The 26,302-nt window shown below is 39.9% G+C and overlaps 1 protein-coding gene across 2 annotated transcripts; it reads right to left on the bottom strand.

The window, feature by feature from the left end:
- Positions 1-1,062: 1,062 nt before the first annotated feature.
- Positions 1,063-26,040, bottom strand: GAS2L3 (growth arrest specific 2 like 3). Of its 2 annotated transcripts, none has more exons than XM_073000230.2 (9): positions 25,943-26,040; positions 18,690-18,722; positions 18,283-18,451; positions 17,463-17,581; positions 14,907-15,048; positions 10,067-10,130; positions 9,172-9,310; positions 6,058-6,165; positions 1,063-4,967 (listed from the first exon to the last, which is right to left on the bottom strand). In XM_073000230.2, the coding sequence occupies exons 2-9, from the start codon at positions 18,705-18,707 to the stop codon at positions 3,591-3,593; spliced, it is 2,136 nt and encodes a 711-aa protein (XP_072856331.2). In that variant the 5' UTR covers positions 18,708-18,722; positions 25,943-26,040; the 3' UTR covers positions 1,063-3,590. The 2 variants fall into 2 exon arrangements, with proteins under 2 accessions (XP_072856331.2, XP_072856330.2); XM_073000229.2 differs by lacking the exon at positions 25,943-26,040 and adding an exon at positions 25,725-25,742.
- Positions 26,041-26,302: the final 262 nt, after the last annotated feature.

Raw genomic sequence — 26,302 nt, 5'->3', positions numbered from 1 at the left:
TTGAAAGCAAAGCCCATTTAATTTAAACAGTAACTTCTAAAACAGGTAGACAGCCACTGAATGTATAACTCTCTCTGTGGAGGGTATCACACCAACCGGGCCTGGATGATTAGTTTTCAGTGGCTAATATGGCTACCATATTAAAATACTGAATAGTTTTCAATATTAGCACCCACCATCAACTGTCTGGTTTTAAAAATATCTATGTTTGCCCAGAATGTAAGTAAAATCATTGCAATAATTATCCAGCAATTCTTTTGTTTAAAGTGCTGCATTCATAGGACTCTCCTGCAACTTGATATATTCAGTCTCTTCTGCAACAGTAAACAATACAGTGGCGCCCCGCAAGACGATGTTAATTTGTTCTGTGAAAATCGCTGTTTTGCGAAAACATCATCTTGCGAAAAGCGTTTCCCCATTTGAATGCATTGAAATCCGTTTAATGCGTTCCAATTGGGACAAATCGTTGTTGTTTTGCAAAATTCGCCCATACAGAACCCGTTTTGCGAAGCCGCCAATCGCTGTCTTGCGAAAATCAGTCCCGAAAACACCCGTTTTGCGAAGCCACTGATCAGTTGTTAAAATCGTCATCTTGCGAAAATCGGTTAAAAAAAAAAGTCTTGCGACGCACAGACCAAAACATTGTTGAGTAAAAAACGCCCATAGGAAGCACTGTTTTGCAAAGCGCAATAGCGATTGCAAAAACTCATCATGTGGATGTGTCATTTTGCGAGGTAATAATCTAGCGGGGCACCACTGTATTCACCCAGGGATGTGGGCAACCTATACCCCCATTCTTGACAGGCAGTGTTCTCTAGTGGGTATAGTGTTGCACCAGGACAAGAAACTGGCTTCAAAACTGCACTCGGTCATAATTGGTGTCATGGACTGCTTATCATTTTTTCCCTTTCATCTACATCACAGGACTATAGTGAGAGGTGGTAGGGAAACCCTGTTGTGCTCAAAGGAAGATAGGAGCAAAAATTCCATAGAGGTGTTCATTGTATCTCTTACAAGCGAGATGTAATAAACAACCTTTTCTAAAGAAAACAGAGTCTTGCAGCAATTAAAAAACCGATACATTTATTATTGCATACAAAAGCAGAAGCCACTTTGGAAAGAGACCCCACATTTGCATTAGAAATTATATGGACTGCTGCTCCTTGCCCTTTCAGCTAAAGCTCCAGGAGCATGTACAGGCATCAAGCTCAGAACTGGTAGGCCCCAGCTAAAGGTACAGAGCCGCTTCATTGGATCATGACCATAATTTCAAAACACTTATTTTTGTTAACTAGGACAACCGACAAAGCACATTTAATCCCATCCTATGCTATTGAACACACATATCTTTTATGAACTGAGATACAGCTGGGGAGGGCAGGTGTGTCTAGGTCATGTCTACATCTCTGTTCAGTAAACAGAGACTCACATTTTCTGCTGACTAAATAACTTCAGTACTTCCAGCCTTAATGAAGAACTCTGAAGCAACAACAATCAACAGACCTCTGGTATGCTGCATTTGTCAAAGACTTTGCGAGTAACGTTGGGTGGTTTGTTTTCCAGTAATCTATAAATAATTGAAACAGGAATTGCAGAAATGCATGTCTGCATTGCCATTACAGATCCGACACTTGAGAACACTTTCTGCTGCAGTTTTCAAAGACAGTAACAGTTTCAGGCACCACCAGTCTTTTGTAAACAAACCATTTCTGGTTGTATAATACCTATAAGCCTACACTTGTCCGCTCACAAGCAAAGACTATTGAATGCAATGATGCTAACTCTCCTAAATTGCTACAAGACTGTCGCTTTACAAAATTAGTCAGTCTGATCCAGCCTGGGAAATCTGTGCAACTCAGCAAGTTTCCATTCAAAGTAACACATGTTGAGTCAAGATCCAAGGGTGTATATTGGGTGTGCACTAGAATATACATACAACCCTGAATATCATTTGTGCACTACACATGGCTTTCCATGGAATAGAGATTCGAATTTGCTGCTACCACCGACATCTTGCCTTAACCAGTCAGGCATAAATATAATTCTAAAGTGCAACAATAAGAGGTTCAGGGGTTGTGCTTGACTGGCTATTTCAGTTTGAGTCAGTGGGATTATCACAATTTCATTCAGTGAGGATCCAATTACCCTTTTCCTGAAACATATGTTCAAATTAAATCTACAGTTTGATATCGAACAGACTAAACTGCAGTCTGCGAAAGAGTGAAATTCCATTAATACTTAACCATGGTTTTCCTGACTCTCACATAAAGTTTTATTATGGAGGAGTTGCAACCATCATTTTAAATATATATATATATATGTATTTTGCCTTAAAATACTGTTTTAACAAGTAGAAGTGCATACAAAAATCACATGGAACTCTAATCATTGATTTGCTTAATAACATAAAACTTTGTATGCAAAGAGAAAAAAGACCCAGATGCTTTCCCTGTGTTGTAGATACAGTATGTACAAGAGGTTGTACATAGATATGTATAAGAAGTTAGGTATGTACAAGATGTTGGGCAGCAACTAAAAGCATTAGCAAGCAGAAATGCTGGAAATGAAGCAACTTGTGATATAAATACGAAAATCACACAGGAAGCTTATCTGAACAGTGTTTTAGCTGCCCTCACACATGTAAACAGTATGATCTGATAGTTGCTCTCATGTCGTCCTATTTCCTACAACTTTATAAGGTGCTCCCTGCCCACAGGTAAGTTTGGATGCTGCATTTATTGTTCCTGTGCAACCACACCCACCATTTCATTTGCTTAAGCCCTGCAAATATCAGGATAGGCTTCGACATGGCTCATATTAATAAACCAGACCACCTATCTAGGGCGATCAATTGCCAATGTCTTGTGATGCCACTGACAGGGCAAATCATCAACTAAGGCACTCAAGGTGGTGAGATTTAAGGCCAAACTCTTAAACATTATTAATGACTTGATTGTACTGACAGCTTTGGAATTTATAGATTTTTTTTTACAAAAATGTATCAATCTCTGCTCCAGAGCACTGAAAATTCAGTAAACAACTTGATCCTTCTTCCATATAGTATTACTCATCAAGGTTGCTATTTCTAATTAATAAAGTCATTTGCATCTTATTTTCCCCCCTGAACACAGCACTCACATACATGCAAGACAAGTAATCCCCACATTCACTCAAGACAAAGGCCCCGAATCAATGGCATGAGTGTTATCAGGAGATTGCAGATATTTCTAGTTAAATCTGATTACCAACGGGCAACCATTAATATAAGCGCCTGCAATATCCAACTTTTTCCTCTAATGTGGTAAATACAAGCTGGCACTTGGGATCCATTGTTTGCCATTTTATGAGGACTTTATCACATTAAACATGTTTGGAAAGGATCAAAAGTAAAGATAATGCAAGCTAAAGGAAAGTGCCTTATGCTGATCAATATATTCCTGCATTAGGGAAGACTGGTTAAATACTGGGGAAGCATTCTTAGCAAACGGCACCATTTTAAAAAAAACACTGATAGTTCAATTACCATTCTATTGTTTAATGTGAGTTTTCTTCTGAATGAAGGAGCAACAGTCCCAATTCATGTGCTTATCTTACTTTCTGATTTTCTTATTTCCAGACATAACAAAATAGTGATCATCTGGTTTTGTTTTCAGCATAGGATCCTTTAATCCTCCAGGTGCTTTCCTAGTGATAGTTGCAGCAAGGACTTTATCATTCTTCTGGGATGCTTTAACCAATGATTGACTTTCGGTGGCTGCTTGTGTCTTCTTTTTTCTGGTTTCGGCTACAGCTGATGTTTGAGGAAGACGTACAACAGACAATGGAGTACGCTCAGGATGCTTTGACATACTGGAACCAGCCAGAGGTTTTGGCCTGTTACTTTGGACCTGTGTATTCTTGGCTGAAGAGTGATTGCTGACAGGTGAAGACACATTTTTACTTCTTGATCCCAATGCAGGTGTCAATTGTGTTGATTTACCTGCTGTAAGTGGAGACGGAGAAGCCTGCTGTTTGGCAGTACTAGTAGTTTTGACATTCTTTGCCTCTCTAGATTTTAGTGTATCTCTAAGTGACCAACATTGTGTTGGTAACATCTGAGTAGTACTTTTTGGAACTGGTTTTGCTGATGTTGTTGAAGGCTGCTGAGAGCAACCTGCTTTAGGACCATGCAGATTTTTGTTAGCTGGCTCTGTAAATTTTTTGGAAGTTTTTGAAAGAGCTTTAGATTTGACTGTGGCATTGAGCCTTGTCCTACCATTAGACGAATCTTCTGCAGCTGTTCTTTTTGTTGTCCCAGGTAGCCGAGAAAGCGTACTTGTTGAACAAGCAACAGTCTGACGTGACACGACTGGAGAATTCTGTACCTGGTCACGTTTGGCTGACAACAAGGTACGTTTCGGACGAGATTCCGAAGAAGTTAGAGCAGTTCTCAGTAAGACGGATGAAGAACCTTTGTGTACAGGTTGGGCAGGTTTTAAAACAGATGTGAGTTTATGAGAGGATGTTGCTGGGTTTTTTGAAGCAGCTGTTGGGGGTTTGGAAGACAACTGACTATTACTTGCTGAGACACCTTTAGACTTGGCTTGGCCTAACACAGATTGGCTTCTTGAAGTTGTATGGACTTTTGTTTTGGAAGAAGAAGGTGCAGGTGATTGTGGAAGCTTATTGACTGGCTGCTTTCTATTAACTGGCCGAGTAGTCTTTGGAGCTGAAGCAGGAGTCAGGGTCTTTGGATTTTGTTTCTGGTAGGTTTCAACAGCAGATATGGGGTTCATGAGAGGAGGCTGAGGAGTTTTAGCAGATGAATCAGGAGTTGTCTCGCTAGATGCACCTTTCTGAAAGGCCAAGATTTTTTGTTCTAACGTTGCAAACTGCAGCACTCGGCACGGATCGTACTTGAGGAGAAAGCCTTGAAGAGTGTCCCATCCTCCACCAACACGTACCATCACATGCTTGCCATGCAACATCTAGCAGAGGAAAAATTGGTAAGAGTATCAGGTTTGAATTTGTTGCATTTTGCTACAGGATATGTTAGGATTTTTTAAATTAGCTTTAACATTTAGCTTTCTTCTTGGCTAGATCTTTTTGTAGTTATGGGTTACCAGATTCTTCCCCAAATAACAGACGTATACCACGCAGTGCATATCCAGTATGGGGTAGTAGATAGAATGATGGACTAGGAGTTAGGAAGCTTGGATTCTATTCCTGCTCAGCTGTGGACACTCACTGAGGGCATGGAAGTGGCAAAACCACGCTTTAAACACCTAATCTAGCATGACGTCCTATTAGCATCAATATACAGTGGTGCCTCGCATTACGATGTTAATTCGTTCCAGTGAAATCGCTGTAGAACGAAAACATCACAAAACATTTTTAAAAGCCCATAGGAATGCATTAAAACCCGATTAATGCGTTCCTATGGGCTTGAAACTCACTGTCCAGTGAAGATCCTCCATAGTACGGCCATTTTCGCTGCCCGTGCAATGAGGAATCCGTCCCAGAAAACAGCGGGTGGCCTTTTTTTTTAACCCGGCGGCCATTTTGAAACTGCCAATCAGCTGTGCAAAAATCTTCATTTTGCGATAATCGGTTAGCGAAGCAGGTAACCGATCATCGCAAAGCGAAAAAACCCCATAGGAAACATTGTTTTGCGATCGCTTTTGCGATCGCAAAAACTTCTTCGTTATGCAATTTCTTCGTTAAACGAAGCGCTCGTCTTGTGAGGCATCACTGTATGTTGGTTTTGACTCAATGGCCTATAATAAGAACAAGCATACTGTACTCATAAACACCCCCAAGATACAAATAAGTGCAGGTCAAAAGAAGAAAAGGAGTAGAAGCTACCAACTACAACAACAGAAAGCAAAGAAAATTATTATTCAACCATTTCCTGTCTTCATGAGTAAGGGAGATCCTTCCTCGCTGTTGATATGCTGACAAGATGGAAATCACCAATATGACATATGTCTTATAGAAAGGTCGTAAACACCTGAAGAAATGGTATTATGTCAAAGAACAACTCTAAAAAACAGAACTATGTAGAGAAATTCTACTTACTCGTATAAAAAGTATTTTGTCTCCCAGTCTATAGCGTCCTTCAGATAGATACTCAATTGAAAATCTATGGGAGCAGCTGCAAGGAGGATCTTCAGCAATGTGCTTAACCTATATTGTATAAAAATTACATGCAAATATTTTCATGCTAATTTTTAGAGATACAGCTAAATGTGAACTTCCTATTTTGCTCCAAAAATTGTATCACAGAAAGCCAAAATAATGCCTTTTGGATATGATGATTTTCTTTTGTGTCATAATTCCCAGGCGGATAATGAGCTCACAATATCACAGACGAAATAAAGAATATTTTAATACTTTATGACAAGTTATATTTGTAACAGCATGCATTTCCTCCTACCTGTATTCTGAATGAATTCCCTTGCCTTGGGTAAGCAAGTCATGGGATGGTGATGTTAAGACTAGAATCCTCTGTTCCATTTGGAAACTTGAATATCAGTAAAATTGGGAGATTTACTCAGAGAAAACCCCTCTGAGTTCAAATGTAGTTTGAAGCTTTTAAAATCCAAACTGTGTGAAGAACTGCAATCTTGCTCAAGTTTCAAGATAATATACAAAACTGGGATGTTTCTAATATTTTTCCTTCAAACATACCACCCTAACCCAAAAGTTGAAGAAGCAAGAACTTGATAAGAACCCTTGCAGAGCAGCTATAATCAAAGCAAAAGCAAAAACAAAAGCGCTGTGGCATCTCTAAGACAAAAACATTTATTTCAAGGGGGACCTTCGTGGATTACAATCCATTTCTTCAATTACAAGCAATTTCAGGGAAAACCCTGAAAATGGTTGCTGTCTAACTTGTAATCAGCTTGACAACACTCATTATTATTATTGCTTTAATAGTCTGACAGTAAAAACTGAACAAAATATAAATAAATGACACTGTTGCTTTTAAGGCTGGAATTTCATGGACAGAACAGAAAATACATCAAGGGCAATGATTCCCCACTGTGCCTCCTTGACAGGGACTGGACTTTATGATCTATAGAGTCCTTTCCAGCTCTGAAATTCTTAGATGATGATGATAATGATGAATGTTCCATATGCTGACTCTTAAAGGACTGTTTTCATAATTATTATGTACATTTGTCTTACACGTTTCGCTAATAAACTTAAGGTGGCTTAGCTTACACTGATGCAGGTTAAGCTTAGAAAAAAATGACTACCTGAACGTCATCCACTGAACTCCATGATCTAGTACTGACTTAAGAGTGTAACTACACAGAAGGGGAAAAAGTGAATGGATCCATTGTGAAATCAGGTTTCTCTGGCTTAATTCACTTCAGCCAACCACACATTGAGTCAGCAGAGAGAGGGGAACTTGTTAATCATTTTAATCCTCTCCTCCCCACACCTGGTGCCTGGGTCTCCTCCCTCTGTCATAGCACTAGGATAGTTAGAAGACCAAAAAGAGAGAAAGAAAAGCAAGGAATCAGGTGAGAGACAGGATAAAGGTTTCCCTTCAGCCTTGTTTCCAGCATGTTAGGGCAGCTCTCTGCTCTGGCCATCCAGATTTGCAGGAGGCATGGTTGGAGTCAAGCTACCTTAAAAACTTCCTCCTCACTCTTTTTATTTGGTCAGCCAGCTGCACTATATTAGTGAAAGAAAGAAAGAAAGAAAGAAAGAAAGAAAGAAAGAAAGAAAGAAAGAAAGAAAGAAAGAAAGAAAGAAAGAAAGAAAGGCAATGGAATGGGAGCATAAAAGCAGACCCAGGCAACAAGTGTGGGGACAAGAGGATTCAAATAGCTTCCAGTTTCCTTACTGTCCCTTACTACTGCTTTAGCCAGCTGGGACAGCTTGAAAAAAATGGCTACAAACCCCTCCACATCAGCTCATTTGATCACACTATCTGAACCAATGTGAATACATTTGATTCCAAACAAGAAGAAGCCCCAATGGCAGGGGGGGGGAGGAACCAGATTAGGGGAAAATGTATTGACTATTACATAATGTAGTCAATGAGAAATAATGTGAACCAGACAATCAACCCTGGAGCATTTCTCACATTATCTGTCAATGTAGTCAAATCCTTAGTAACAAAGGAAACTGTCTTATGTTAATTTGCCCATCTACCCAGTACTGTCAGCTTTGAGTGTCGCAGCTCTGTTGCAGGATTATTTTCTAGCCTTACACGTAGATTTCTGATATTCCCTGGTGGTTTCCCAATCAAATACTACTTAGGAATACAAGTACTTCATCATCCTTAGCTTCCAAATTCAGATGAGATCAGATGTGATCCTGCATCTCTAGAGTCCCAGCCCTATCCTAACTACTGCACACACTGACTCTCTGCACTTAGGAGAGTCATGACTTAAAAGGGTTTCTTGTCTTGCTCTTGGGAAAGGTCATGGGCAAACTGGAGAATAATCTGGTTCTGACAGTCATTCTAGGCTTCATCTTCTTGTTGAAGATAGAGGTTGGACATCATTACAGCTATTATGGTTTAAACGTAGCAGCTCTAGAAATGACATTTGTATTGTAAAACTATTGTCTAGTTTCTTCAAGTCATTAAATTATTATTTTTCCTGCCCTTCTTTTCCATTTATTTTTCCTTGAATAATTACCTCTAAGTTGAGAGGGTAACCAATGAAGAAAGTCAATAAAGTTCATGAAATTGTGAAATATATAAAATGCAGAAATCTAGACACATAACCACAATCATGTTTTTGTTTGTCATCCTCTCCATCAAAGTAATTCTTGGAATGCTGCAATAAATCCATGTCTCAAATGCTTCCTGTGTTAAAGCCCATGATTCCATACCATGAAGCAATACCAAGAGCACATATATTGCCAATTTTAAATTTTTGTCATATATTACATTTTTTTAATTTTAAAGAAGCTGCCCCATACCAACTCAGTTCTGATTTTGATTGCATAGCTATGATCCCACTGTTCATTCAAATTTCAAGGTACTTATTTTTGCCAAGTCGTCTATATTTTCATTTTTAGATCTTCAATTGCTTTCGTTGACCTGCTTGCTTATTACTGATTGCCGCATGGTTTATGAAGCCACGAACAAACATCAGAGGGGCTCCTCCTTTGCCCTCTCCTCCCCAAGACTAAGCCTTCCCAGGGCAAAATGGACATAATACCTACTGCTTCATGCAACTCTCCATGTTGACAACAGGATTTGGGTGGGATGACAGGAGCCACAGGATCAGAGGACATCAATAAGGTTTCTTCCAATTCAATTTCCTTTTCCAGTTTCACTAACACGGGAGGCTCAACTCCATAGCTAAAAGAAAAGAGTAGACTCTGCATTTGCATTGAATTAAATCTTTTTATTTCAAAGAAGTGAAAGTATGAACATGGGCTGCTATGTCTAAACATAAACATGGAATACGGTACATGGTACTTGAACGTAAGTTGTCTTCCTAGAAATTGTTTGTGAAAGAGTTCAAAAATGTACAGACATGGGGGAACTAAAGGACAATTCTATAACCTGCACCACCGATCTTTGGGAACAACTCTTTGGCAGGGAGCAGATTTTTGCACTTATACAATAGTGATTTAAAGCACAACAGAAGCATTGGAAGAACAATGATAGTGGCAGGGCTTTTTTTAAAACCAATGCAGTTTGGAAATACAGAGAAAAGAAAGTTCCACTATATGTTATGGCTTTGGGGATGCCTTCCTAGAACTGTACTAAAGGACTGTACTCCAAAATTCTGAAGAAAACTTTAGGGAATCTTTTAGATACAGTAGTACCTCCGTTTACAAATACCTCGGTTAATGTTCTTTTCGGTTTATGAAGGAAAATCCATTGAAAATAATGCCTCAGTTTACGTTTTTTTTTCGGCTGTATGAAAGAAGTTTCCCCAGGATGCATTGTGTCTGGAGATTTATAGCACCACCCACAGTCCTATGGCAATCCGCATTACAGTTTACAATTTTTTTTGCATTATGTAGCATCCCGGAGAACATATACTACTGCATATGTTTACTATGCACATAAAAATTCCTGGTTAGGAAAACTGTGACAGATACATACCTTGATACAATGCGACCAATTTCCAGGAGGCAAAGGTACACTTGTCTTGGATCCTTGTGCAGAACTATTTAAAAAAAATTACAATGTGCAAGGGGGAAGGGGTATCAGTGTTAAGTAGCAATCACATCATTTCTTTTGGATCAGTGGAACCTGTCCACAGTAAATGGCTTGAGGATGGCATCCCAAGACTAAAATGCGAAGTCCCCTAGAACTCCAAATTACACATAGCTATGCAACTCTGCCCTCGCAAGGTCTGTTTCTCTTGCTATGCAGTCCCGTTTGTAACAGAGAGGAAAAAGAAAACAGCACCTACCATCTATGTGGACTCTGCCAGTGTTCACATCAGGTCAGTTGGTTAGAGCAAAATTAGTGTAATCTACCAGTTCACTATCCTTTCACTTCACTCCTATACTTATCACAGGTATAGGAGAAACATGTGACCATCCAGATGTTGTTGGACTCCCATTAGACCAGACCTGGGCAAAGTGTGGCCCGAGGGCCATATACAGCCTGCAAGCCACTCCTGTCTGGCCTGCCGGTTGTCGCTCCAGTCCAGTGTTCAAGCCCAAGACAGACTGGATTTCTCTCACTGAACAAGTTGAACATCAAAACCATTTACAGTGGTGCCTCGCTTAGCGATTGCCCCACTTTACGACAAATCCGCTTTACGATGATGTTTTTGTGATCACAATTGCGATCACAAAACGATGGTCTAAATGGGGAAATTTCACTTAGCGATGATCGGTTCCCTGCTTCGGGAACCGATTTTTGCTTTATGACGATCAAAAACAGCTGATTGTCGGGTTTTCAAAATGGCCGTCGGGTGCTTAAAATGGCTCCCCGCTGTGCTTAGGGACGGATTCCTCGCTATACAGGCACCGAAAATGGCCACCCTATGATCTTCGCTAGACGGTGAGTTTTCAGCCCATTGGAACGCATTGAGGGGTTTTCAATGCATTTCAATGGGCTTTTCCCATTTCGCTTTATGATGTTTTTGCTTAACAGCGTTTTTCCCGGAACGGATTATCGTCGAGGCACCACTGTATAGCTTTTTGTCTAAAGTTGATCAGTTGCTTATATTTTATTTTTACATAGTTGGTTCGGCCCCCGAACACAATTCAGATTTTTCATGTGGCCCCCTATAGAAATTAATTGCCCACCCCTGCATTAGACCTAAGCAACATGTCCAATGGTTTAGGGGTGAAGGAAGTTATAATTTAATACAATCTGAGCTTCCTTGTTCCTTAGGAAAAGACCTTCACCTAAGTCACACTTGCCTCCTATACTTTGTCCTCTGTTATTTCTAATGCCAGAGCACCTTGGCTGCACAAAGGCCTATAGATGGCACTCACATAGGCACGCAAGGGTAGGCTTTAGCAGCCGTTTTATTATGGAGCTGATGAATATCCAACACACTCTTTGAATGAACTTCAGCCAAGGTCACCCTCATAGCCTAGCCTCCCTTAAAGGGTTGTTGTGAGGACAAAAGGGGGAGAGGAGATCTCCATATCCCACCTTGAGTTTACTGGAGAAAAGGCAGGATATACTATATATCTGTAGCTGCATAAAATGGGACTCCCTGCTTTCAACTTTAAATACATACAGTAGGCTATATCAGAATGTCACATAAGAGAAGCAGCAAGTGCATGGACATGACAGCAAGGCTTGCTTCCTTCCACTTTATCTGGGCCAATGTTTTGCATGAAATCACGTACAGCACATTTGTTATCACACAGAGATTTCTGACTATAATGTTCAAGTATTCACTGGACAATGCATCAAAGTTCCATTGTTCTAAGGCAAAAGAAGAGTGTAGAAAGCCAGAGTTATGTGCCCACACATGAGAATCCACTGTCTGAGCATAAAAGCCTTCTTTATTCTTCCCTCATACAAAAATGCTGGGAAAAGGGCAGTGCAGGGTAAGAAGAATTTAGCCCCTTTGATCAAGTTCTCTGCCAAGAACATACAAAGCAACCATTTATTCCAATAATTCTAAATAGTCAGCAGCTTTCCAAATATGTTGAGCTCTATCTAAGAAAAAGTTACAGTATTGTACAAGCTTGCAGCCCGAATCTGAGGGACTGATTCCAGTTATAAGTTCTGAATATTCCATTTATAGAAAAAATAAAATAAAAACCAGAACTGAACAGAAACAGAGTTTCAAGGCACACAGGTGATTATTGGTCCAGTTGTCTGAAGTGCAAAATTTACTGTTTATATTATGCATTGAACAACCCAATATTCCTAGGTGTGTGTTTTTAAACTTCCACAGCAAATAGACAAAGATTCATGTTTCAACATGCACAAAGATTATACTACAACTTCAAAATTATTTCTTGCACCTGGCTGGAACTCACACTGATGTATTTCTAGTTTAAAAACAGACAGACTGTACTGAAACTATAATTAACAAAACAATTTTCAGCTACTTGCCTTAATGAAGCAGTCAAAGGTTTTGCTCCATCTGGAAAAAAAACTGGTCTGGCAGCAGCCAGTTTTAGGGTACAGGCTGAACAGCAAAGACAGACAGTCCAGCCCTCTAGGGGCAAATCCAGCTATTTAAGTTGACAATGCATGTGTGAGGCTAAAATAAGTAGGTCTGCGTATGTTTGACTATTTATGTTTTAACAGCTGTCTAGCCAAAAAAGAAACGTGCTGGAGGACAGAGTCCAATATCTAAATTTTTATGCAAGGTAATAAATTATGGAAAGCTTATCATCCTGTAGCTACCAAACAGTGCTTAGCATGGCTGTCTCATTTTGTAATTATGCACATCATGTATACTTCAAACATATTTTACAGAAGATTCATAGAGGCATTAGTTGTCATTGGCCAAGAGAGATAAAAGGAAGTGTTTGCCTAGTACAGTAGTGCCTCGCTTTACGACTGCCCCACATTATGACGAATCCGCTTTATGATGATCTTTTTGTGATCGCAATTGCGATTGCAAAACGATGGTCTAAATGGGGGAATTTTGCTTTGCGATGATCGGTTCCCTGCTTCGGGAACCGATTCTTCGCAAAACAATGATTTTTCAACAGCTGATCGGCGGTTTCAAAATGGCCGCCAGGTAAATAAATTGGCTCTCCGCTGTGTTTAGGGACAGATTCCTCGCTACACAGGCAGCGAAAATGGCCGCCGTATGGAGGATCTTCACTGGATGGTGAGTTTTAAGCCCACTGGAATGCATTGAAAGGTTTTCAATGCGTTTCAATGGGCTTTTTATTTTCGCTTTACGATGTTTTAGCTTAACGGCGATTTTCCTGGAACAGATTATCGTCGTTAAGCAAGGCACCACTGTATTAATGCTCAGAGACATTTAGATAAACATTGGCTACTCAGTCCAAATGAACTGATTCATCTTTATGTCCCGGTCACATTGCTAAGTCTAAAATGTTTTCAGTCACCCAGCCATGGCACTTGTGTTGTACCAGCTATATTCTCTGTTGGTGCTACTCAGTTTTATATGGCATCCCTAGCAGGACCTTAGTACAATCTTGTCCTTCTCAATTTCATCATTTTAATGTTGGGAGTAGTCAAAACCACCTTGATCAGTGGCTTATGTCTCTGGCTGTGGAGGAGTTCAATTCCCCACTGTGCCTCCTTGAGAGGGACTGGATTCAATGATCCATGGAGTTTCTTCCAGCTCTGCAGTTCAAAGATTCTTCTTCTTTTCTACTGTCTTCTCTCTTTTCTAGAGAATACAGTGGAATCCCCACATTTCATGCATGCATTCTTTGCTGGCACTTTCTATGTTGGTGCATAGGTGGCATGGAGAGGTTTGACTGCTCAAGGCCACTTCTGAACCATCAGATATAAAAAAGCAAGAGGCAAGGCAAATCAAAAAAATTAAACATGCAAGCCAGGATTCACTTGGGAAGAAAGCTTCTTTACCATTTCCAAATAAAATGATCCTTTTAAAAAGTATGCCCATATTTCCAGAAGAAAACAAAACAAAAATCTTAGAATTGTTGAGTATCACTAGCCATAACTGAGTCAATGACATTATAGGATAGTAGTTAAAATGATGACACCACCATAGTACATCTAACAAGAAGTTTCAGTACAGTGACTTATTATTTGCTGGTCTAAAATCAGCATTTCAGAGCTTGTTGGAATGTGAAAAGCTTGCCCTGCCAAACACTAGACTAGAGTATGAATAAGATACAAAGATTCCCCAAAGAAACTAGGAGCTACAGGAACTAATGCTGCACGAGAGGGAAGAAAATACCAACACTGGTGAAAACAAAAGTTCCCTATTCTATAGAACACAATACAACATAGATAATAAACCTATCTTGCTGTTTTAAGACTATTAAGATTTGTTGCCTCTGTAACTGGTTGAGATATTCCAGATATTCTTGCACTCTGACAAATTTTTCAACAGTGCTAACAGGAATTCCACATACCTCCACCCCCACTATATCTCAACAGATTAGGACTCAGGAGAGCTGGGTTCAAATTTCCACTTGGCCATGGAAACTCAGTGCAGGATGGCACTGTTAAAACTACTCCTTAAACGTCTCACATGCCTTGGAAATCCTACTAGGATCACCATAAGTGAGCTGTGACTTCATAGCACATGACACGTGATACTTTTGAATTGTTTCTTTTACTTTCTGTGTATTTCTATATTGTTACACTTTTATTTAATTTTATCTACCACAAGAATATTGTGTACTATCTGTTTAACCATGCATTTTGCAAAATAATTATAGCAATAAGTTCTCACAAACACTTCCCCTCTTTTAGATACAGAAATCAGTAAGAAACTGTGGGAAGAATCAGTGGACATGTAACATCAGGGGACTGTGATACAAAGAGTCTGAAAAATAATTACCTAAGCCTTCAGATTCGAAGAGGTAAGTTTCATCCACTCCAATACATCTACACCAGTTCAGAAAATTGGCTGTGTTGTCTCTAGCAAAGAAAGATCCTGAAGCAGCATCTTTCTTACAAGGGACTTTTCTCAAAGGGAAATCCTAGAAAGAGGAAAATGATGGAGTAAAATTTATCTGCAACGGTTTGAAAACAAAACATTTTTCTATCATAACAAAATGTTCACGGTTTACATTCCATAACATTGTGGCTGAAATTCTGTTGGCATAAAACTTTGCTGTGCAAGCCGGGTGATGTCATCATCTGGCGACACAAGTCTTTAATTAAACGAATTAATTTAAGCTTTCCTATCCTCCTCATCAGTTTCTGAGGCTTCCTAAGGATCTCTTTTGCCCCTGAGGGAGTCTTTAATATCAGAAAATTATTATCAGATAGCAGCCAGCAGTCCACTCCAGTAGCAATTTGTGGTTGAATGGAAAACACATTTTCCATGGAAAACAGAAAATTATGGTAACAATTAATCCCTGTTGTATACATTTCAGTAATGATGGAAATGGTTTTGACTAGAATTATTAAGGACTCAGTTGAGACAGAGATAAATAGACCGTGCACAAAATTTGTGAAGGCTGAACTTCCGCTGTTAGAAACATTGTCTTCAAAATGGGAAGATAAGCCAGGACTGACTGACTAGCTTACTTGCTCTGTCAAAAACATAATATGAAAGACAGCTCTGAAATCTCTCTCTGGCAAATATAGAATACAACATTAAGAATATCACAAGGAGAGTCAGAATATACCCTTAAGCCTTATACAGAACAGTGCTCCAGAAATCTAAAAGTGGTACAAGTTTCTCAGCAGACTCAACATATGATTTGCTGGTGCTTCTAATGAATGTCAAGTCATGTACAACTTTAGAACATTATGATCAGCAGATTTTTCATGCCCCCTTCAAAATTAGTTTTTTACTTTCATAAGAACATGATCACTTGTTTTCACCATTCTTCGTATTTCACATGATTGTGAACTAGTACATATACTACCAAATACAACTTACTCCCTGGGCTTCAGCCTAAATTTCTAACTGTAAATGACATCAACTGAGTAGCCCAAATTTCCTACAATCTGGACACACAGCTGTAAGCCCCTGTGGCTACCTTCAGAATTATTCCTTTTATTCTTCTATTCCTTTTCAAACCTGTGAAAAACCACCTGCTTCTCTCCATCGGAAAAAAATCTTCTCTATCACAAATGTGTATCAGCCACAGCACCTCTGCCTTCTGGAGTCCCTTTCAGTTTGTATATATATATATTTTTTGCATGAAAGCCATGCATTTTCTTTCCACAACACACTACCTCAGACCTCACCTGTCTAACTAGACTACTCACATTTGCTACTCTCACCTGCCCAGGACTAAATGGAATGCACCTTAGGGCAGTAGGAAACACAGTGTGTCCCAGAATTCCAAACAATCTTGATGCATAGCTACTTGTAAAAACCTAAATGAAAATCCAACAGATTTTTTTTACTTCAGGGAATTTATGGGATAAGGGCACTTATTATAGTGTTTTCATGTTGTCTGGGCTGCCAGTTGTGCAACGGATTGTATAACCAAAGAAAGACCCAACATGTGGCAGACAGCTCACATCAGATATGTGACTGCCCTTAAGCCAAGAAGATTCTAGCCTACCTATTTTTTCCCAAAGTCAGTTCTAGTGAGAAACCAAGGCATGTGTTAGAGAAACCATGTAACACAAGGCAAAAGCATCATTCTAACTACTCTAAGTCAAATCCAGATGGATTCTGAGAGCATGACTGGAAAATAAGATACCACTGGAACTACAAGTTGCTTGTTCTGCCCGCCCTATTTCACAGGATTGTTTTTGTCATGAGGCTACAGCAAGAAAAGAAGAGGCGCATATACATGGCTTTGAGCTCACTGTAGGGAAAGTGGATGCAAGTTTAACTAAGCAAGCAAGTAATAAAAATTAAAACCCATGTGGATTGTGTTGTACTCATATATGAGATGATGCCCAAAACATTTATTAATGGCAGAACTCTTAGGCAGGTAATGGAGAGCTACAGTTAAGAAGAACAAATACAATGACTTGCTAAATCCATCCATAACTAAGCAGTGGTAGGATGATGTTCTGGGACCCAAAGCATTATTTAATTACAAATGGTTTTACCATGCCATTAGATGAATTCTTCTTAAAAGTAACCTCTCAGGCTCTGCCGTAAAGCTCTTCCCTAGATTTCTACAGAAGGAACAGAATAGGAGCATGTGTACACCTGGTTACATCTGACTGCTGAAAATGCACAGTGCTTTGTGGTATTGCTATAGCTGCATTTAATAGGCTAAACAGTCTTTAAGGTACCACAATGTCTTTTATTACTCTTGTTTTGTGATTCTTGTTGAAATCCTTGCACAGTCTGACATGGCAGCAACTTCAAAAACTAGGAAGTTTAAATCCTGTTTACTCTGTGGAATCCCAAAGATATGAAGGTGTTCGACATTTCACTTTTGTATTAAAAAGTTATGAAGAACACACTACTTGCCCTTAAGTCATTTGGGTTACAATTCTTTTTAACTGCACTTTGAATTACTCCAATCAACTTGCATAACAGTACGCCATTGTCAAGCTCTTCCAGTAGTCGTTCTGCTGTAAGTTCTACCCCTATAAAACAGACACACATTCTTCATTAGTAGAGAGAAAGCAAAACTCAAGCTCAAAGCAAAATTCAGACATGCACAGACATATCCACAGTGCAAATTCACAAGGAAATAACTTCTACAACTCTTGAGTTTTTGGTGTGTGTTTCCTGCTCCACCTGATCTTTCAAACTCTCTCTCCACTTCAAATATTTGTTGGAAATAATGTCAGGAAACAAAAAGGTGGGCATGGAATTCCATATAAAACAACAAAAGGAGCCATGGCAAGGCTGTGGATGACTCTTGAGAAGGCCAGAACTGAGCAACAAAATTTCATCACATCTGACACATCAGGGGTGTCACAAATGACATTCACACTCTTCAATCTATTGCACATTAATGCAATTCAAATTGGTCTTAAAATGCATGCTGTTTTAGGCTACAGGTTGCACAACAGTTGTTAGAAATCAACACTGGGACCTACTAGTCTCACTTGCGCATTTAAAGATTATGGAGAGGCACTGCTATATGGTCTTTGTAACTTTCATTTATCTTACAGAGAAAGGGGACAATTCTGGAAAACAAGCTAAAAAGGAGCAGGAATCTACAATTCCTTTTATAGGTTAGCATGAACTCTACTCATTATGCTAATACTTAGCAGTTTACAGTAACTACAGGGATGGCTCATAGCTTTTCCAAAGAGATAAATATTCATGGCAACATTACCCAACAAACCAGATAGCCAGATGGCTAGGTCCTCCTGCATAGGGATCAAAGTTGCCTCATGTCGGACAGATATCCACTGGTCATAGAGCAGAACATCTGCTAAGCCTGGCCCATGCCTTGGAGTCAGTGGACTACGCGGATTTAAAGGGGGATCATCTCCAAACCACACCTAATAAAAACATCAGCAATGAAACAAGAATACATGGCTACACTTTAATATAATCAGCAGATTGCAAATTATAACTGAACACAATAGCTACTTTCAGCATATTTATGAAATGTGAAGCATGACTCTGTAACAGTGGCCCATTAAATCAACAAAAGTACCTATCATTTTCATAACGTATTACTATATTTCTGAGATAAGGAAAACATCCAAGATAATGTTGGTATTTCATTTTGCCTACCTGAACTGCATTCTGCATGGTGTCTGTACTTTCCTGAAAAAGGAAACAGGAGACACTTTAAGACCAGCGCAATATTTAATTGGAGTCAACTCCAGTATTTACAAACTTAGAGTAACTAATAAACTGACATGTGAAAACACAATGTAGTTAACTTGGACTGTATAGCTAACAAGCTATAGTTCACAGGCTAGTAGGGTGGATTTGATTTTAAAATTATTTTTTAAATTTAAATCATGAATTAAATTGTGATTTATATCAATTTGATTTTTTAAAAATAATTGATTTTTATCTACTGTGCAGGCTACGTATATTCCCCCAAACATGTTTGTGAAGCCTATCCGCTGAAGGTAAGCTTTGAAATAGGACAACAAAAAGTTGAAAACCTGGGGACAAAGGGAAGAAAATTAAAAGCCACAGAAATGCAGGAATCTTCCTTGCACCACAATACTCAATAAATACTATTTCTAAGTCCATTAAAAAAACCAATATTTTCCAAGGCTTACTCGATTTTGTTTGCATCTGTGAGTAAAAATGAGAATGCAGTATCTTCAGCCCTGGGCCATTTTGCCTAAATGCCTACCCATTATATCTTATTAAGCTGAATACTGTACATATGGAATAGACTAATTCGGATGAACTTTCACAGTCTAAGAGGTTTGATTTGGCTATAGAGAACCATACCTTTGTTACATCCCACTTATGATGACTCTAACACACCTGTATGACTCTAACACGTTATTTAGGGTTTTCTTTGAAGAGTTTCAAAGTCCAACAGCCAAACTGTTGAACAGGGCCAGAATATAAATGCAAAAGCTCCACTAGCTACTAGTTTGTTTCCATACCAATTCTACACACTTGGTATGATCTATAAAACCCCTTTCTGAAGAACTCCACCCACCCCTCCATAAGCCTCCTCTGGCATTAACATCTTTAAGAATAGCTAGCCTCCTGATCCTACTAACCAAAAAGGCAGATATGGTGCGGACTCTGCAGGAGGTCTTTCCATTGTGTGGTCTCAGAAGGGAAACTTCCTTCCATGGAAGAACAGATTCACTTTTCCCCACTGTCTGTCTGCAAGCCCTCAATGACCTCCCTCTTCAAGCCAATTTTGGTAACTGAATAGACTCGGGGGGGGGGGGGGGGAGGAAAATTGTAAACTGGAATACTTTTTTTAAAATTTGAGTTCTTCAGGAGTTTTCTGGTTAGTTTTAATAGTTTTTTTTACATTAACATATGTTTAACTGAATTCTAATATAATTTATATTACTCTCTTCCCCCCCTCCTCCAGTTTGAAACCGACCTGCCTTGGGTACCTTAATTGAGAGAGAGGCATGATTTAAATGAAAAGAAATAAACAGCCAACTCATACTTTCATAAAGAGAACACTGACAAAATTTGATGCTGGAAGTACAGCTGCAGATTAACAGTATAGAAATAGCATCATCATCTACTTCACCCAATACTTTTGCTCTGACAATTTTCCAATTGAGTTGCAATGTTTACAATATAAAAATGCTTTAATTTTACATCTACCTTTCTACCACTGGACTTTTTAATAAGTCCTTCCCTAAACCAACATTGCTCAAATTGCTGATACAGGGCTGTATGACTGATTTATTTGAGTTTAGCAATAGCCAATTTGAGGTTACTTACAGATCCTGAACTTACCATACAGTATCTATTAACAAATGTTCCATTACTTCTCTGCTGAGTATTAGTAACATACCGTTTTCTTGATATTATTCCTCTTCTCCATATTACACAAAAAGGACATAGCATATGAGCAGGCCATAATAAACAGCATCTTATGATTCCCACCAGTTGTTACAGGGAATACATTTCCATCAGTATAATAAGCCCTTTGTGTCAATAACAAGCCAAAGTAAGAGGTTCCATTGACTTTTACAGAGAACCAAAATATGGCTGAAACAGCTAGCAAAGAAGCTGCTCTCATTAAAATAAGAAACCCCACACAACTAAACAAGGGCTTTAAAATGCCAGCTGCCACAGAAAGGACAAAGGATAGCCTAATTGGGATGGAATGCTCAAAATCCAAACAAAGTGAAAGATTCAAAAAAGGAACTATTAGAATAATCAGCATCTTCAATTTTTCCAAACATGCCTCAAAAAACAGTGCATGTGGAAAAACACTGTTCAAATGTCAATTGTTTTACACCAGTTCAGTTGCATTGCAAAGTAATACTACAAGTGCTGCAGAAGTTTGTTAAAACACAACCATGAATTTGGTGACAAAATGGCAACTAGATACACCAGTGAAAATCCTACTTTTAAGCATTGCAGCCTGTTTTAGGAACTAGTGACATTTGTACACTCCCCCCACCTGCTCTTTGTACCTCTTAGTTCTTTGCCACTAAGACAAGAGTCCTTACTTTGATTCCAGGTTGTGCAAGAGTCGTGTGCAATCAGACCTAACTGAGGCCATGAGGAATCAAAGTGCAGACTCTTTAATTAGTGGCAATCAGCTGCTACCAGTGATATCATTTCCCCTGCACAGGAAAAGTTACACAATATGATTTTCGCCTTTTTTTTTTTTGATGGGAAGAAAATTCCAAAAAAAAATCCTAAGGTAGGTATGCACAAGACTAGGTTGTGTGGGTGGTTTCAGCTAAGGAGTACTTTATGATGATCATTTCAACCCTCAAGTGCGTTCAAAAACCATTGAATGAAGCAGCCTGATTGTTAATAGTGGTCATGGCCACATACTGTTGTAACAGCTACGTAGGTTTCCTATTTGTTTCTTAGTATGATTCAAAGTTCTAACAATTACCTTTGAAGTCACTCATGGCTAGGAACAGGGTACTGGAAGGCCCATCTTCTCCCTGCTTACATATTGGGGAAATCTTCAGGGACCTTCCTATGTGTCCCAACAACCTCAAATACATGCTTGGCTAAAATTAGGGAGCAGGACTCTTTGTTGGGTGCACCCAGGCTCTGTTTGGAACTCCATTCCAAGAGAAACCGATATCCTTTCCTGAGTAATAGTCTTTCAGAAGCCAGTAAAGACTTTCCTTTTTATGAAGGTAATGGAATAGAATATTAAGCTGTTGTCTTAAATGATTTCTCTTCTAGTATTTTGGTTGCTGTTGCCCATGACTGCTTCTGTGTTCCAAATGCTCAGCATGTATTATGTATTTATTTGATAACCCCTCTGAACTCCAAGATGAAAATGTGGGATATAAATAAATATTTAAAATTAAACAAATGATCTCATTGTAGTATAGATGAATTCATGCGGAAAGGTGTTAGCGTTCTTTGTAGTAGAACTTTTAGACCCATAAGCTTACTGCCTGATTAGTTTTAGGGAAAATCCATTCTGCACATGTATGTGACTACTCCATGGCAAAATCCTGTGCAGCCACCAGAAACAGTTCTGGTCATCTGAAATCACTCACTGAGTAACTTGATTGAGGTACAATGAAATTATTTTTAGTCCTTCATCTAGCACTGAAAACCTGTAACAAAGATCTTAACGCTATAATTGGCACTGGCCTGAAACTGCAGAGCTGAAACAAACTAGACAATGCAACTGGTAGGGATCAAGGATCACTGCAATGCTAGACTCTTTCCCACACCCTAGAACACTCCAGCAAAAGGAAGACCACCCTGAACCCATCCAGCAAGGGAGCAGCTGCACAGCATATCCTTCTCCTCGACTACTCCAAAGAATACTCAGCTCCAACAGCCAACTGCCCTGACAGTAGAGTGTCAGGAGAGAAACAGGTATCCATCCTGTAGAGTAGACATACTCTAGTTACAATTTACTTTAGTGTAGTTAAGTCACAACTAAACTAGGCCCTTTTGAATCAATGGAACTTATGGAGGAATTATCTCACCGATTTCCAGTGATTCAATGGGACTCTTCTAGTGTGACCTACTACATGGAGCAACAGGTTTTCAGCCAAACTAGTCTTAAATGACCACTGAGAGTCTTGATTTGAAGACTGGGTAAGTAATGAAATTTTGGAATTAATAGCTGAAATCCACAACAAGAAGAAACATGTTTCTTATATGATCCTAAGTTGCAATGTTTTTTTTTCTTGAATTGTGTTACACAATAATTTAGACAAGTTTTGGAAGCCACCCATGCCTAAAGCTCAGAAGAATTTCTATTATAGTTTACTACAAACAAAGCTGGAAATGTGCTTTGTACTGCTACTACACCTAATAACCAGTAAGCCACAATTTAAACCCTAAATATCAAACCCATCAACTTACCCCTTCAATGGTAGTATCCTGTTACAGCTCGCACTGCCCTACTCTTTATTCGAAATGCATTATTTCCTGCCATAACAGGTTTGGGAATCAGATAAAAACTGTAACCAAGGGACTTTCAAACTTTTTACATTACATAGATCTTCTCAAAGCCATACTTTATTAAATGAGACTTATTCCTAAGTATGTGCATGCAAGATGACAGCTGTATTTGCAACATCAGGTTGTCTAAGAAAGAAAAACTGGAATATTGGTTATCTATAACTTTTGTGAAAGATGTCTGGCACCCAAGTGATCATGAACATGTTTACTCAGAAGTAAATCCCATGGGTTTCAGTGCAGCTCTTATTTATTTATTTATTTATTTATTTATTTATTTATTTATTTATTTATTTATTTTGAACTAATTATGTTTGCAGTTGTCTGGATAGCTCAATGAATTAGATATTGGACTGTGGAGCCTGAGAGTTCAATTCTCCACTGTGTCTCCAGGGAGAAGAGCCAGCCTGTGTGGCCTTGGGCAAGCTGCAGTTCCAGGATGCCCCCAGAAGAAGGGAATGGTAAACCACTTGGGGCACTCTCTACCTAGAAAACCCTGAAAATGGTCACCATAAGTTACAACTGACTTGATGGCACATTATTATTATTTATGTTTAGAGTTAAAATCTACATAGAACACCATGATTTGTAAGCTCTTGCACTGGAAACTGAAGTAAACACTATTACACTGTGAAGTGCTGACAAGTTTATCTATTTTGCTTCTATTTTATTCAAACAGAATGCATATAGCTTTACATCTGAAGGACCTTCCATTTAGTAGTGAATAAGTATTTATGTGTATTGAAGATTCAGACCTTAAATATAAACATAACTATTAACTGCTCCATGTTGTGTGCTGCAGGATTCCCACATATGTTGACTGGTTTTGAAAGACACCGTCAGGATTGATCCAGACATCATAACTAAAAATGCAATTCATAACTCTGGAAAAATCACAAACTGTTATGTGCCGGCTAGAAGTAAAAAGCTACTCATCCACTATCATTCATGCAATATATGAATTTTAAATTAAGATTCTGCTACACAAATTCACATTCATGAAAAATGTCATGCCTGCTTCAAAGCTGTAGTAGAATGTTTTTTTTTTTAAATTAGACCATGCATTCGTTCCCAGCTTGGCCTCATTCGGACCTAACAGACTGCAACTCGTACTGTGTCCCAACCATCATGGTCATTGGCTAGGGGCAGTGGGAATGTTGGGTCAACACATCTGGAGGGCACCAGGCTGGGGATATAATAATAATCATGTGTGGTCAAGTCAATCCTGACTTACTGTATGTTGACCCTTTTTAGGGCTTTCCTGGTAGAGAGTACTCAAAAGTGCCTTACCATTCCCTTTTTCTGGGCACATCTTGGGACTGTGCAACTTGCCCAAAGCCACACAGGCTGGCTCTTCTCCCTCGAGGCATAGCAGGGAATTGAACTCCCAACCTGTGGCTCTGCAGCCAGAGACCTAAACCACTGTGCTATTTAGCCAGCTAGACTGGAGAAAGGCTAAATTCAAAAGCTGCATACTCAGAGGCTTATTAAAGAGCATGCTCTAGTGAAATTTTATCCAGGTCACAGCTCCCCCTAAAACTTCTGGGCATCTTTATGGTACTCTCAACTTTGGAAAGAAAACTGTAGACACCACAGCCTGGATTTTACATGTTTCAAGACGATGACCTGTGAGAAATGCTTTCCGTATAGGTACCACAACACATTCTAAAATGATTTCCCCCACCTGTTTCTCTGCAAATAAACAGTATCTTATCTTTCTTAAAAGTAGGTAGTTCAAGACAGCAACCTTAACCCCTTTCCTCAGGAGTCCCCACCTTTCAAAGCCCACCTAAGGTATTTTCAATCTATCAGTCAATTTTTATTTGCGGTCTCCGACCCACTAGGATACATACATGTAATATTTAAAACAGATGTAAGCAATTCAAACATTTCAAGATAGCTAAAATAGTATACATTAATAAAATAGATTACCCATACATAGTTTTTTCTGACAGGGCCAGGTAGAGGTCAAGATTGTTTTTCGTATTCTTTGGGCAGAGAGAAGAAATTTGGTCACTGATTCGGTGGTTATCTTGTTTGTGTCGCTTAATACATATTTTGTACGCCAAATGAGAGTCCTACCTGGGAAGACATTTATTATGGGCTTGATACGCTCACTTCTGTAAAAATTACACTCAAATAGGACGCATTTCAAAGTTTCAATTTTTCTACCCTTACAAGGACACAATCTTTTTTCATAAGGGGTGCCAGAATATTGCCCATATACAATTGCGGATTGGAGACAGTTAAATCCGGCTCTTGAGAAGACGGTCAGTATTTTGGGATAATCAGATTCTCTAAATACCTAGCACTTTGGGAGAAATTTAGGCCAAGGTGCAAGATGGAGCATGTTTTGCGAGCCTTTGAAACAGAATATTGAAAGTCAATGTCCCTAATCCGCTTTTCTAGGATAGAGTTGGCTGCTTTAGGTTCCTGGGCATAAAGAAAGTCCGTAGAGAGCCCTAATAGATGCAGTTTGGCTGGAAAAGCTTTAAAGCCATGAGCTATTATGGACATCTACGGTATTTTGCTGCCTGAGGCAGAACGGCAAGTGCCTCTCTGCCGTCGCCGAAATGCTGAGGACTCAAAAGCTCACCAGATTAGTTCGGTACATGAATCAAGATACAAGGAAATAAAAAAACACCTCCCCTCTCGTCCCCAGCCCTTCCTCCCCATTCCTGACGATACAAATACAACCGCCACCTTGGGGTGCCTTTTTCAGAACACCTCGGCCCCGCTCTTCCTGACGGTCATCCCTCACGCCCCGCTCCAAAGACCCCCCGCTCTGCCGCCAGCCTGGAGAGACCGATGGGAAGGCTGCTCTCCTCGCCGCGGTCCCTGCAGACGAAGGATAAAACCCACCCACGCACCCACCCGGGTCAGCCGGGCTCGACAAACGGACGGACCGGGGAGCCACTTACAGCCGCGGCTGCTCCCTCCGGCTCAGGCTACCCCCGCCATCCTCCTCTGCCAGGCACACCAGGATTGCAGCAGCAGCAGCAGCAGCAGCAGCAGCAGCAGCAGCAGCAGCAGCAGCAGCGGGACCCTTCCCCGGCGCGAGCGCTCCCGGATTCATGCCGCCGCGTCCGCCCGCACAGTTCGAAAGGCCCAATCAGGGCGGCGCGAGGAGGAGCCAGAGGCCGCCCTCGGCGTGACCCGGCCTTGGAGCGTGGGCGCTGCCCGAGCGCCGGGCGCGGATTCCGAGCCCGCGTGCCGTGCTGTCGCGGGCTGGGCTCTGGCTCTCCGCGGGTGCCGAGGCAGCAGCAGCATGTGACCGTCGC

This window comes from Pogona vitticeps, chromosome 5 (genome assembly GCF_051106095.1).
Source record: "Pogona vitticeps strain Pit_001003342236 chromosome 5, PviZW2.1, whole genome shotgun sequence".
NCBI lineage: Eukaryota > Metazoa > Chordata > Lepidosauria > Squamata > Agamidae > Pogona > Pogona vitticeps.
Note: the sequence above shows the minus strand (reverse complement) of the source record. Positions and strands in the feature narration are given on the sequence as shown.

Coding starts and splice junctions, on each gene's coding strand:
- GAS2L3 (XM_073000230.2), bottom strand. Junction 15,049..17,462: donor GTAACCCAAATGACTTAAGG/GCAAGTAGTGTG, acceptor TCCTCTTTCTAG/GATTTCCCTTTGAGAAAAGT. Junction 4,968..6,057: donor ACAAAATACTTTTTATACGA/GTAAGTAGAATT, acceptor TTCCTCTGCTAG/ATGTTGCATGGCAAGCATGT.